The sequence below is a fragment of the Ranitomeya imitator genome, chromosome 10, assembly GCF_032444005.1.
Source record: "Ranitomeya imitator isolate aRanImi1 chromosome 10, aRanImi1.pri, whole genome shotgun sequence".
Lineage (NCBI taxonomy): Eukaryota > Metazoa > Chordata > Amphibia > Anura > Dendrobatidae > Ranitomeya > Ranitomeya imitator.
This window is the reverse complement of record NC_091291.1, coordinates 24,023,363-24,038,433: the sequence shown is the minus strand read 5'-3', so window position 1 is coordinate 24,038,433 and position 15,071 is coordinate 24,023,363. Positions and strand designations below refer to the sequence as shown.

The window sequence follows — 15,071 nt, the reverse complement described above, 5'->3', positions numbered from 1 at the left end:
TAGGGCAGATTGCTGGACACACTGGGGCAATACTGGAGACCATGGGGCAGAATGCTGGACACACTGGGGCAATACTGGAGACCATGGGGCAGAATGCTGGACACACTGGGGCAATACAGGAGACTATGGGGCAGATTGCTGGACACACTGAATACTGGAGACCATGGGGCAGATTTCAGGACACATTGAGGCAATGCTGGAGACCCTGGGGCAGACTTCTGGACATACTGGGGCAATACTGGAGACCATGGGGCAGATTGCTGGACACACCGGGGCAATACTGGAGACCATGGGGCAGATTGCTGGACACACCGGGGCAATACTGGAGACCATGGGGCAGAATGCTGGACACACTGGGGCAATACAGGAGACCATGGGGCAGATTGCTGGACACACTGGGGCAATACTGGAGACCCTGGGGCAGATTTCTGGACACATTGAGGCAATGCTGGAGACCCTGGGGCAGACTTCTGGACACACTGGGGCAATGCTGGACACTGGGGCAGATTGCTGGACACACTGGGGGTAATATGCTGGACACACTGGGGCAATGCTGGACACTGGGGGTAATATGCTGGACACACTGGGGCAGACTGCTGGACACACTGGGGCAATGCTGGACACTGGGGCAGATTGCTGGACACACTGGGGGCAGTGCTGGACATACTGGGGCAGATTGCTGGACAACATGGGGGTAATATGCTGGACGCACTGGGGCAGATTTCTGGACAACATGGGGGTAATATGCTGGACACACTGGGGGCAGGACTTGAGGCATGGGCAGAATGTAGATACGGGGCATGATTGGAGACACGGGGCAGGATTGGATCATGGGGCAGGACGGATACGATGGAGGCTGGTGGGGCAGGATGGGGAGATCATATGGGGTAGAATGGATACTCAGTGTAGGATGGGAGAATATATGGCTGGAGCCAGGAATGAGATAAACGGGGCCAGGGTGGGGAATAGTGTTACCATAGGGGCTAATTAAGGGATATTATTACTGCAGTGATGTATTTATTTTATTTTTGAGTATACTGTTTTAAATGGGGGGGCGGTCCTGTTACTGTGCAGAGTGACACTATGTCACCTTTTTCTTCGTGTTGTAATGTAGAAGTTGTGAAAAATTAAGTAATGTGTTCTGCAAGCGGAGCTCGAGATAACTGTGTTATTTCCTGCAGAAACGAGTCCTGGCTGGAAGGAATGATGGCGGTCTGTGCTGGATGAAAGATGAAGGACTTCACCTAGAGACGACACTGGTGAGTCAGTGTTACCTATACACTGACACTATACACTGTATACTATATAGAGGTCCTGTGTATAATGTCACCAGTGATCTCTGTATTACCTCTACACAGACACTGCATACTAAGTACAGATCTCCTGTGAATACTGGCACTTATGGTGATAGTATTGTGTTTTTTTTTTTTATTACTGATCAGTATTGTAGTATTCAGTCACTATGTGGTGGTAATATGTGGTCTGGAAATGGTGTTGTGGTATTTGTCCCTTGTATGTAGTATTATTCGGTCACTATGTGGCCTGGTCATGGTGTGGTGGTATTAAGTCACAGGTGTGGCATGTGGGGGTGACACCATTAGGCCCAGTTTAAGTTCTACAAAACAGGAAATCCATTTTTGGTAACCTATGGTGTGTATTGAGCCGGAAGGGGGGGCGCCAAACTCGGGAACAGCCCCGGGCGGCAAAAGCTCTAGCTACGCCTCTGATCGGATGGTATCGGCCGATATCCAAAAAATATTGGATATCGCCGATACCGATACCCGATACCAATGCAAGTCAATGGGACACAAGTATCGGAAGCTATCCATGGGCAGCACGGTGGCGCAGTGGTTAGCACTGCAGCCTTGCAGTGCTGGAGTCCTGGGTTCTAATCCCACCCAGGACAACATCTGCAAAGAGTTTGTATGTTCTCTCCGTGTTTGCGTGGGTTTCCTCCGAGTGCTCCGGTTTCCTCCCACATTCCAAAGACATACTGATAGGAATTTTAGATTCTGAGCCCCATCAGGGACAGCAATGATAATGTGCGCAAACTGTAAAGCGCTGCAGAATATGTTAGCGCTATATAAAAATAAAGATTATTATTAATATCCTGGATGGTTCCCAGGGTCTGGAGGAGAGGAAACTCTCCTTCAGGCCCTGGGATCCGTATTCATGTAAAAAATAAAGAATAAAAATAAAAAATATGGCTATACTCACCCCTCTGAAGGACCCTGGCTGTCACCGCTGCGAGCGTCTGCCTCCGTTCCTAAGAATGCAGTGAGTGGAGGACCTTCGATGACGTCGTGGTCACGTGACCGCTCATGTGACCGTGACGTCATCGAAGGTCCTTCACTCTCTGCATTCTCAGGAACGGAGGCAGACGCTCGCAGCGGTGACAGCCAGGGTCCTTCAGAGGGGTGAGTATAGCCATATTTTTTATTTTTATTCTTTATTTTTTACATGAATATGGATCCCAGGGCCTGAAGGAGAGTTTCCTCTCCTCCAGACCCTGGGAACCACACGCACCGCACATGCCGAAGATGACTGGGAACACTTCCGATTCCGATTTCCGATATTGCAAAAATATCGGAACTCGGTATCGGAATTCCGATACAGCAAATATCGGCCGATACCCGATACTTGCAGTATCGAAATGCTCAACACTAGTTATCACCTAAAGATTTTTCCAAAGTTAGACATTGATTTACAAACTACAGTTTCTAACGACAGTTGGTTCTTGGGGGGAAGCAAAAAAATGTCCTTCTGGATCTGGAATTCATTCCCTGAGGAGGTGGTGATGGCAAATTCAGTCGAGGGGTTCAAGAGAGGCCTGGATGTCTTCCTGGAGCAGAACAATATTGTATCTTCCAGTTATTAGGTTCTTTAGAAGGACGTAGATCTGGGGATTTATTCTGACGGAATATAGGCTGAACTGGATGGACAAATGGCTTTTTTCGGCCTCACTAACTATGTTACTATGTTAGTAGTAGGGGCAGCTCGGTGGTTACGACTGCAGCCTTGCAGCACTGGGGACCTCAAATCCCACCAAGGACAACATCTACAAGGAGTTTGTATGTTCTCCAGATGTTTGCGTGGGTTTACTCCTGGTTCTCCGATTTACTCCCACAGTCCAAACACATACTGATAGGAAATTTAGATTGTGAGCTCCAATGGGGACAGTGATGATGATGTCTGTGGAATTAATGGCACTATACAGGTCTTTCTCAAAAAATTAGCATATAGTGTTAAATTTCATTATTTACCATAATGTAATGATTACAATTAAACTTTCATATATTATAGATTCATTATCCACCAACTGAAATTTGTCAGGTCTTTTATTGTTTTAATACTGATGATTTTGGCATACAACTCCTGATAACCCAAAAAACCTGTCTCAATAAATTAGCATATTTCACCCATCCAATCAAATAAAAGTGTTTTTTAATAACAAACAAAAAAACCAACAAATAATAATGTTCAGTTATGCACTCAATACTTGGTCGGGAATCCTTTGGCAGAAATGACTGCTTCAATGCGGCGTGGCATGGAGGCAATCAGCCTGTGACACTGCTGAGATGTTATGGAGGCCCAGGATGCTTCAATAGCGGCCTTAAGCTCATCCAGAGTGTTGGGTCTTGCGTCTCTCAACTTTCTCTTCACAATATCCCACAGATTGTCTATGGGGTTCAGGTCAGGAGAGTTGGCAGGCCAATTGAGCATAGTAATACCATGGTCAGTAAACCATTTACCAGTGGTTTTGGCACTGTGAGCAGGTGCCAGGTCGTGCTGAAAAATGAAATCTTCATCTCCATAAAGCATTTCAGCCGATGGAAGCATGAAGTGCTCCAAAATCTCCTGATAGCTAGCTGCATTGACCCTGCCCTTGATGAAACACAGTGGACCAACACCAGCAGCTGACATGGCACCACACACCATCACTGACTGTGGGTACTTGACACTGGACTTCAGGCATTTTGGCATTTCCTTCTCCCCAGTCTTCCTCCAGACTCTGGCACCTTGATTTCCGAATGACATGCAAAATTTGCTTTCATCAGAAAAAAGTACTTGGGACCACTTAGCAACAGTCCAGTGCTGCTTCTCTGTAGCCCAGGTCAGGCGCCTCTGCCACTGTTTATGGTTCAAAAGTGGCTTTACCTGGGGAATGCGGCACCTGTAGCCCATTTCCTGCACACGCCTGTGCACGGTGGCTCTGGATGTTTCCACACCAGACTCAGTCCACTGCTTCCTCAGGTTCCCCAAGGTCTGGAATCGGTCCTTCTCCACAATCTTCCTCAGGGTCTGGTCTCCTCTTCTCGTTGTACAGCGTTTTCTGCCACATTGTTTCCTTCCAACAGACTTACCATTGAGGTGCCTTGATACAGCACTCTGGGAACAGCCTATTTGTTGAGAAATTTCTTTCTGGGTCTTACCCTCTTGCTTGAGGGTGTCAATGATGGCCTTCTTGACATCTGTCAGGTCGCTAGTCTTACCCATGATGGGGGTTTTGAGTAATGAACCAGGCAGGGAGTTTATAAAAGCCTCAGGTATCTTTTGCATGTGTTTAGAGTTAATTAGTTGATTCAGAAGATTAGGGTAATAGGTCGTTTAGAGAACCTTTTCTTGATATGCTAATTTATTGAGACAGGTTTTTTGGGTTATCAGGAGTTGTATGCCAAAATCATCAGTATTAAAACAATAAAAGACCTGACAAATTTCAGTTGGTGGATAATGAATCTATAATATATGAAAGTTTAATTGTAATCATTACATTATGGTAAATAATGAAATTTAACACTATATGCTAATTTTTTGAGAAGGACCTGTATAAGTCAATAAGTAGGCTGTGGAATTAATTCTAAGTGTTGAAAGCCCCAGTTTAGGCTTAAATGTGATCTGTCACAAGAATTTTGTTTCCTAATCTGGGAGTAGCATGATGTAGAGAAAGATCTTGATTCCAGTGATGTGTCATTTATTTGGCTGCTTGCTGTAGTTTTGATAAAATCACTGTTTTCTCTGTTGCAGATCTAGCAGTTCTCTAAATGTTGTGCACTGTATAACCCCTCCCACAGCACTGATTGGCTGCTTTCTGCCAATGCACAGTGCACAGAGAAAACTGCCAATCAGTGGTGCTTTGATATAATGCATTGCACTGTTTAAATGTGATTTTGTCTGTTTAATAATTTGCACGTGTTTAGTTGGGGAATACAGTTAATAGTTGGGACCAACCCAGAAAGGGAGGGGCTATGTGGGAAGTAAGAAGATGACTTCCTGATAGAGAGTAAAATAGAGCTCAAAGTTCAGCAGAGACAGACCTAAGGTTTAACAGTTGGCAGACTGACATGTTATAGTGTGTTGTGTGTGAAGAGGGAAGACCAGAGGACATCTATCTATATAATCGTCTAAGGGGTACTGCCGTCTGTTTGTCTGTCTGTTTGTCTGTAATAATAATAATCTTTATTTTTATATAGCGCTAACATATTCCGCAGCGCTTTACAGGTTGCACACATTATTGTTGCTGTCCCCGTTGGGGCTCACAATCTAAATTCCCTATCACTATGTCTTTGGAATGTGGGAGGAAACCGGAGTACCCGGAGGAAACCCACGCAAACACGAAGAGAACATACAAACTCTTTGCAGATGTTGTCCTTAGTGGGGCTTGAACCCAGGACTCCAGCGTGGCAAGGCTGCAGTGCTAACCACTGCGCCACCGTGCTGCCTGTCTGTAACGGAAATCCTGCGTCATTGATTGGTTGCGGCCAGCAGGCCGTGACCAATCAGCAACAGGATTAGTCCGGCCGTGAATTAGCCCTTCCCTACTCTCCTCCAGTCAGTGCCCCCTCCCAATTCCCCTCCAGTCATTGTCAGTGTGTCGCCCCATCCCATACCAACTTTTTACTATTGATGCTGCCTATGCAGCATCAGTAGTTAAAAGATATAATGTTAAAAATAATTAAAAAAAATAAAAAATTGTGCTATTCTCACCTTCCGACATCCACCGATGCACGCGACACCGCTAAGTCATCTGGGTAATTTCACAATGCATCACTGGGAACGGAAGCTGGCGGCGGCATCGCGCGCATCGGGACAGCTTCGTTGGACGCTGGAAGGTGAGTATATAACTATTTTTTATTTTAATTTATTTTGTTAACAAGGATATGGCACCCACACTGCTATATACTACATGGGCTGTATTATATACTGTGTGGGCTGTGTTATATACTGTGTGGGCTGTGTTATATACTGTGTGGGCTGTGTTATATACTATGTGGGCTGTGTTATATACTACATGGGCTGTGCTATATATTACATGGGCTGTGTAATATACTGCCTGTCTGCTCTGTACTACTTGGGCAGTGTTATATACTGTGTGGGCTGTGTTATATACTACGTGGCCTGTGTTATATACTGCGTGGGTTTTGCTATATATTACGTAGGCTGTGATATATACTGCGTGGGCTGTGTTATATACTATGTGGCTGCTATATAATATGTGGGTGCTATATACTAAGTGGCTGTGGTATATACTACGTGTCTGTCTGTGTTATGTGAGCTGTGCTATATACTATGTGGCAGCTATATACTATGTGGCTGTGTTATATACTATGTGGGCTGTGCTATATATTACGCGGGCTGTTATTTACTGCCTGGCTGCAATATACTACGTGGGCAGTGTTATAAACTGTGTGGGCTGTGTTAAATACTGTGTGGCCTGTTTTATATACTACGTGGGCTGTGTTATATACTACGTGCGCTGTGCTATATATTATGTGGGCTGTGTTATATACTGCCTGGCTGCTATATACTACTTGGGCAGTGTTATATACTGCATGGGCTGTGTTATATACTACGTGGCCTATGTTATATACTGCGTGGGCTGTGCTATATATTACGTGGGCTGTGTTATATACTATGTGGGCTGTGTTATATACTACGTGGCTGCTATATACTATGTGGCTGCTATATACTACGTGGCTGAGGTATATACTACATGGCTGTCTGTGTTACGTGAGCTGTGCTATATACTATGTGGCTGCTGTATACTATGTGGCTGCTATATACTATGTGGCTGTCCTATATACTACATGGCTTTGCTATATACTACCTGGCCGTCTGTGTTATATACTACATGGCTGTGTTATATACTACGTCGCTGTGCTATATACTGCATGGCTGGCTGTGCTATATACTACGTGGCTGTGCTATATACTATGTGGCTGTGCTAAGCGCGACGTACATACATACATACATAGATGCTTACAAAGGTTACCTAATAAGGTATGAAGTGACTCGAAATAAGTGAATAAAATAATTTTTTTATATATATTAGCATAATGTTAAAAACAGAATATATTGTATAAAAAGACAGAAAGATGTAAAAATTGGGACCTCCAAAAACGTCAGGGTGTGACACTTAAAAGATGATAGTTTTGCAATCTGTCAGCACCTGGAAAGCGTCTTTCTGGACTAGTTGGGTGGACTTTCTATAATGGGAGGACACAAAAAGGCGTCTCATTGTTTCCCTAAGCAATCCTTACCAGAAAGCGAGAACACTGGTCAGAGAAAGCAACAGTAATAATCATCCCACAAAGGCTCTGACGTGACACCATCATCTCCACATGCTGCCCAAGCCTTTATCTTCTAAACTCAGGTGAACTCTGACTGGTTTCTGAGCCGCTCTATTATGTGCTAATAATCCAGTCTTTACATCTGCTGCACTCGCTGTTTGTCTCATCTTCATACTTGATTGCCATCTAGTGGTCTTTTTTTGCACTTTATGCCCATTGTGATATTCTTAAAGGTATATTACATCTGAGATTTGACTTATTGCACTTTTTGAGCCGGTCCCAGTAATTAAACTCTTGGAATTTGGGCACTTTGTTCACTTTAGTGAACAGTTACCTACGGAGAAAGGAAGCTCAACTGTGTCCATGGAAAGAAAGCAATGGTCGCTATCTTGGGACAAAAACTCTCCTACGGCAAACAGCAGATGTTCAAGGGTCTTGTGAGGAGTCAATCCAACGTACCTCAAGAATGGGGTCCCCATTAAACAGCTGGGAAGTAAGAGAAGCCGGGAGTGTCCGTAGCGTTACACCTAAACCGGTGCAGCCCTCTCAACGGAAGGCAGAGTCTCCCATATTGTTTGCTGGATTGTCTTGAGGTGCAAGAGTGTGAAGAGCAAGAGAAATGAAGCCGAGAAGGGCCCATGTCTGCACAATTATAGAGAAACCTTTATGAAGAAAGTGCTTATGATCTGATGTATATAATTCTTATCAAGTTCATGTTCAGTAAAATCAAGTTTAATGTTGGACTTTGGTTGCCCTCAATTTGTTCCTTAACATCTGCTCCTGGCCGAGGTAATATAGCCGCAACATGCAATCTGCAGAGGTCTATCATCCAGGTGAAAAGAGAAAACACACACAGGTAGGACCCCCATTTTCATGTAGCGTGCCTTGGTGTGGAAGACGAGAAGCTCGTCCACTGCAGCCGCCTTACGTCACCTTACATGTCTGCAGGGGAAATACACCCAGCGGTATCCCAGTTACAGGGCAGCCAATGTGGACACTATGTGGTCTCCATAATATAATGTTACCTTTTATTCTAGTGACTTGGAGAAGACATTTACTCTCACTTCCCACACAGTCGATGGTTTTGGTTCCTGTACATGAATCATTGGTGTCAGAACACAATTGGCAAACTCTGCCATTTCTTCGGGTGCTGACGGGGGGCACTGAAAGAGTAAAGAGGAATTATTTTGGCCATTTTATAATAACACGTAAAAAGAATACAGGATAGAGGGATAGTTGTATGATTTACTATACTATGACAATGTCGCATTGAGATAGATAGATAATAGATAGATAATAGATAATATATAGATAGATACTAGAGATAATTACCCATCTATCGATTATCTATCTTTTATCTATCTATTATCTATCTAGCATCTATCTATCTATTATCTATCTATTATCTATCTATCTATTATCTATCTATGATAGATAATACACCCACGAGTACTAAAGGTACCTTCACACACAACGATATTGTTAACGATATCGTTGCTATTTGTGACGTAGCAACGATATCGTTAATGAAATCGTTATGTGTGACAGCGACCAACGATCAGGCCCCTGCTGGGAGATCGTTGGTTGCTGAATAAAGTCCAGAACTTTATTTCGTCGCTGGATCTCCCGCGGACATCGCTGGATCGGCGTGTGTGACACCGATCCAGCGATGTCTTCACTGGTAACCAGGGTAAACATCGGGTAACTAAGCGCAGGGCCGCGCTTAGTAACCCGATGTTTACCCTGGTTACCATGCTAAAAGTAAAAAAAAACAAACAGTACATACTTACCTACAGCCGTCTGTCCTCCAGCGCTGTGCTCTGCTCTCCTCCTGTACTGTCTGTGAGCCGGAAAGCAGAGCGGTGACGTCACCGCTCTGCTTTCCGGCTCCCAGACAGTACAGGAGGAGAGCAGAGAAGCAGAGCGCAGCGCTGGAGGACGGACGGCTGTAGGTAAGTATGTACTGTTTGTTTTTTTTTACTTTTAGCATGGTAACCAGGGTAAACATCGGGTTACTAAGCGCGGCCCTGCGCTTAGTTACCCGATGTTTACCCTGGTTACCGGCATCGTTGGTTGCTGGAGAGCGGTCTGTGTGACAGCTCTCCAGCGACCAAACAGCGACGCTGCAGCGATCCGGATCGTTGTCGGTATCGCTGCAGCGTCGCTTAATGTGAAGGGGCCTTAAGAGAACTAAGTAATGTAATAGATAAACCATTATTTCTTATTTTTAGTGACTCTATAGCGACAGGGTCTGTTCCGCAGGATTGGCGCATAGCAAATGTGGTGCCAATATTCAAAAAGGGCTCTAAAAGTGAACCTGGAAATTATAGGCCAGTAAGTCTAACCTCTATTGTTGGTAAAATATTTGAAGGGTTTCTGAGGGATGTTATTCTGGATTATCTCAATGAGAATAACTGTTTAACTCCATATCAGCATGGGTTTATGAGAAATCGCTCCTGTCAAACCAATCTAATCAGTTTTTATGAAGAGGTAAGCTATAGACTGGACCACGGTGAGTCATTGGACGTGGTATATCTCGATTTTTCCAAAGCGTTTGATACCGTGCCGCACAAGAGGTTGGTACACAAAATGAGAATGCTTGGTCTGGGGGAAAATGTGTGTAAATGGGTTAGTAACTGGCTTAGTGATAGAAAGCAGAGGGTGGTTATAAATGGTATAGTCTCTAACTGGGTCGCTGTGACCAGTGGGGTACCGCAGGGGTCAGTATTGGGACCTGTTCTCTTCAACATATTCATTAATGATCTGGTAGAAGGTTTACACAGTAAAATATCGATATTTGCAGATGATACAAAACTATGTAAAGCAGTTAATACAAGAGAAGATAGTATTCTGCTACAGATGGATCTGGATAAGTTGGAAACTTGGGCTGAAAGGTGGCAGATGAGGTTTAACAATGATAAATGTAAAGTTATAAACATGGGAAGAGGGAATCAATGTCACCATTACACACTGAACGGGAAACCACTGGGTAAATCTGACAGGGAGAAGGACTTGGGGATCCTAGTTAATGATAAACTTACCTGGAGCAGCCAGTGCCAGGCAGCAGCTGCCAAGGCAAACAGGATCATGGGGTGCATTAAAAGAGGTCTGGATACACATGATGAGAGCATTATACTGCCTCTGTACAAATCCCTAGTTAGACCGCACATGGAGTACTGTGTCCAGTTTTGGGCACCGGTGCTCAGGAAGGATATAATGGAACTAGAGAGAGTACAAAGGAGGGCAACAAAATTAATAAAGGGGATGGGAGAACTACAATACCCAGATAGATTAGCGAAATTAGGATTATTTAGTCTAGAAAAAAGACGACTGAGGGGCGATCTAATAACCATGTATAAGTATATAAGGGGACAATACAAATATCTCGCTGAGGATCTGTTTATACCAAGGAAGGTGACGGGCACAAGGGGGCATTCTTTGCGTCTGGAGGAGAGAAGGTTTTTCCACCAACATAGAAGAGGATTCTTTACTGTTAGGGCAGTGAGAATCTGGAATTGCTTGCCTGAGGAGGTGGTGATGGCGAACTCAGTCGAGGGGTTCAAGAGAGGCCTGGATGTCTTCCTGGAGCAGAACAATATTGTATCATACAATTATTAGGTTCTGTAGAAGGACGTAGATCTGGGGATTTATTATGATGGAATATAGGCTGAACTGGATGGACAAATGTCTTTTTTCGGCCTTACTAACTATGTTACTATGTTACTATCATCTATCTATCTATTATCTATCTATCTATCTATCTATCTATTATCTATCTATCTATCATCTATCTAGCATCTATCTATCTATCTATATATCTATTATCTATATATCTCTCTATCTTTCCATCTATCTATTATTTTTCTATATACTGTATATATATATATATATATATATGTTAATGTGTGCAACCTGTAAAGCGCTGCGGAATATGTTAGCGCTATATAAAAATAAAGATTATTATTATTATTATTATCTATCTATATTATCCATCTACCTATCATTTATCATGTATCTATTACATAGTAACATAGTAACATAGTTAGTAAGGCCGAAAAAAGACATTTGTCCATCCAGTTCAGCCTATATTCCATCATAATAAATACCCAGATCTACGTCCTTCTACAGAACCTAATAATTGTATGATACAATATTGTTCTGCTCCAGGAAGACATCCAGGCCTCTCTTGAACCCCTCGACTGAGTTCGCCATCACCACCTCCTCAGGCAAGCAATTCCAGATTCTCACTGCCCTAACAGTAAAGAATCCTCTTCTATGTTGGTGGAAAAACCTTCTCTCCTCCAGACGCAAAGAATGCCCCCTTGTGCCCGTCACCTTCCTTGGTATAAACAGATCCTCAGCGAGATATTTGTATTGTCCCCTTATATACTTATACATGGTTATTAGATCGCCCCTCAGTCGTCTTTTTTCTAGACTAAATAATCCTAATTTCGCTAATCTATCTGGGTATTGTAGTTCTCCCATCCCCTTTATTAATTTTGTTGCCCTCCTTTGTACTCTCTCTAGTTCCATTATATCCTTCCTGAGCACCGGTGCCCAAAACTGGACACAGTACTCCATGTGCGGTCTAACTAGGGATTTGTACAGAGGCAGTATAATGCTCTCATCATGTGTATCCAGACCTCTTTTAATGCACCCCATGATCCTGTTTGCCTTGGCAGCTGCTGCCTGGCACTGGCTGCTCCAGGTAAGTTTATCATTAACTAGGATCCCCAAGTCCTTCTCCCTGTCAGATTTACCCAGTGGTTTCCCATTCAGTGTGTAATGGTGACATTGATTCCTTCTTCCCATGTGTATAACCTTACATTTATCATTGTTAAACCTCATCTGCCACCTTTCAGCCCAAGTTTCCAACTTATCCAGATCCATCTGTAGCAGAATACTATCTTCTCTTGTATTAACTGCTTTACATAGTTTTGTATCATCTGCAAATATCGATATTTTACTGTGTAAACCTTCTACCAGATCATTAATGAATATGTTGAAGAGAACAGGTCCCAATACTGACCCCTGCGGTACCCCACTGGTCACAGCGACCCAGTTAGAGACTATACCATTTATAACCACCCTCTGCTTTCTATCACTAAGCCAGTTACTAACCCATTTACACACATTTTCCCCCAGACCAAGCATTCTCATTTTGTGTACCAACCTCTTGTGCGGCACGGTATCAAACGCTTTGGAAAAATCGAGATATACCACGTCCAATGACTCACCGTGGTCCAGCCTATAGCTTACCTCTTCATAAAAACTGATTAGATTGGTTTGACAGGAGCGATTTCTCATAAACCCATGCTGATATGGAGTTAAACAGTTATTCTCATTGAGATAATCCAGAATAACATCCCTCAGAAACCCTTCAAATATTTTACCAACAATAGAGGTTAGACTTACTGGCCTATAATTTCCAGGTTCACTTTTAGAGCCCTTTTTGAATATTGGCACTACATTTGCTATGCGCCAGTCCTGCGGAACAGACCCTGTCGCTATAGAGTCACTAAAAATAAGAAATAATGGTTTATCTATTACATTACTTAGTTCTCTTATCTATCTATTATATGTCTATCTATTATCTATTTATCTATCTATCTATCTATCTATCTATCTATCTATCCATCTATCTATCTATCCATTATCTATTTGTCTATTATTTATCTATCTATCTACTATCTATCAATTATCTATCTATCTATCTATTATCTATCAATCTATTATCTATTATCTATCTATCTATCTATCTGTCTATTATCTATCTATCTATTATCTATATAACTCTCTATATCTGTCTATTATCTCTTTATTATCTATTTTCTATCTATCCATCTATCTATCTATCTATCTATCTATCTATCTATCTATCTATCTATTATCTATTTCTATCTATCTATTATCTATCTATCTATTATCTATTATCTATCTATCTATCTATCTATTATCTATCTATTATTTATCTATTATCTATCGATTATCTATCTATTATCTATCTATTATCTACTAGACTGTGGCCCGATTCTAACGCATCGGGTATTCTAGAATATGCATGTCCCTGTAATATATGGACAATGATGATTCCAGAATTCGCGGCAGACTGTGTCCGTCGCTGATTGATCGAGGCAACCTTTATGACATCATCGTTGCCATGGCAACCATTATGACATCATCGTCGCGGTGCCCGTTGCTGATTGGTCGAGGCCTGGCGGCCTCGACCAATCAGACACGGGATTTCTACGTCCTTTATGACATCATCGTCGCTGTGCCCGTTGCTGATTGGTCGAGGCCTGGCGGCCTCGACCAATCAGAGAGCTGGGATTTCCAGGACAGACAGACAGACAGACAGACAGACGGAAAAACCCTTAGACAATTATATATATATAGATTATCTATCTATCTATCTATCTATCTATGTATCATTTATTATCTTTCTATTATCTATTACCTCTCTATCAAAAAATGTAGAGCAAAAAAAGTTTCCTCTTTAAAAAATCTTTTTTTCTTTTATGAGATTATATATATATTTAGTTTTGATTTAAATGCACTTTAATCCCTTAACATCCAATGACGGACACAATCTGCCATTGGACGCCTCCCCCTATTTGTTGTGATTTGCTCGCACCTTTTCCAGCACATGATCTGATCAGCTGACATGTGCACCTAACAGCCGTAGGTGGAACAGCGATCTCCCTGCAGCTGTTAACATGTTATATGCCGCTGTCAAACGCTGATAGCGGCATTTAACATGCTGGAAGCGCGTCTTTACCTCCTCCCATCGGCGCCCGTGTCACATGACCGTGGGTCGCCGATGGGTTGGCATGACAACCCGGGGGTAAGCAGTAGACCCCTGTGTCGCTATGAGCACCGCCAAGTGAGCATATTTACTACCGCCCTGCTCTATGTAACACAAGAGATTGGATGATCGCAGCTTCTAGTCTCCCATGGCGCCATATTGAAGCAAGTAAAAAGTAAAAAAAAAAAAAGTTTTTAAAATTATTTAAAAAAATTAAAAAATATAAAAGTTCAAATTAGAATCAGTCAGTGACTCTGGGAAATATAAGTATTGTGAGACCCCAGGGGTGACACTAGGATCCTTACTAGTGTTGAGCGATACCGTCCGATACTTGAAAGTATCGGTATCGGATAGTATCGGCCGATACCCGAAAAATATCGGATATCGCCGATACCGATATCCGATACCAATACAAGTCAATGGGACATCAAGTATCGGAATGTATCCTCATGGATCCCAGGGTCTGAAGGAGAGGAAACTCTCCTTCAGGCCCTGGGATCCATATTAAAGTGTAAAATAAAGAATTAAAATAAAAAATATTGTTATATTCACCTCTCCGGCGGCCCCTGGACATCAGCGGGAGGATCCGGCGTCCGGCACGGCTTCTTTCTTCAAAATGCGCGCCTTCAGGACCTGTGGAATGACGTCCCGGCTTCTGATTGGTCGCGTGCCGCCCATGTGACCGCCACGCGACCAAT

The 15,071-nt window shown here is 43.0% G+C and overlaps 1 protein-coding gene across 1 annotated transcript in view; it reads right to left on the bottom strand.

Moving 5' to 3' along the window:
• Window positions 1-15,071, bottom strand: part of LOC138652006 (phospholipase A2 inhibitor and Ly6/PLAUR domain-containing protein-like) — a 69,748-nt gene that overhangs the window by 4,895 nt on the left and 49,782 nt on the right. The window contains exon 4 of the mRNA XM_069742684.1: window positions 8,594-8,731. Coding sequence (XP_069598785.1) covers window positions 8,594-8,731 — 138 coding nt within the window. The remainder of the gene's footprint in view (window positions 1-8,593; window positions 8,732-15,071) is intronic.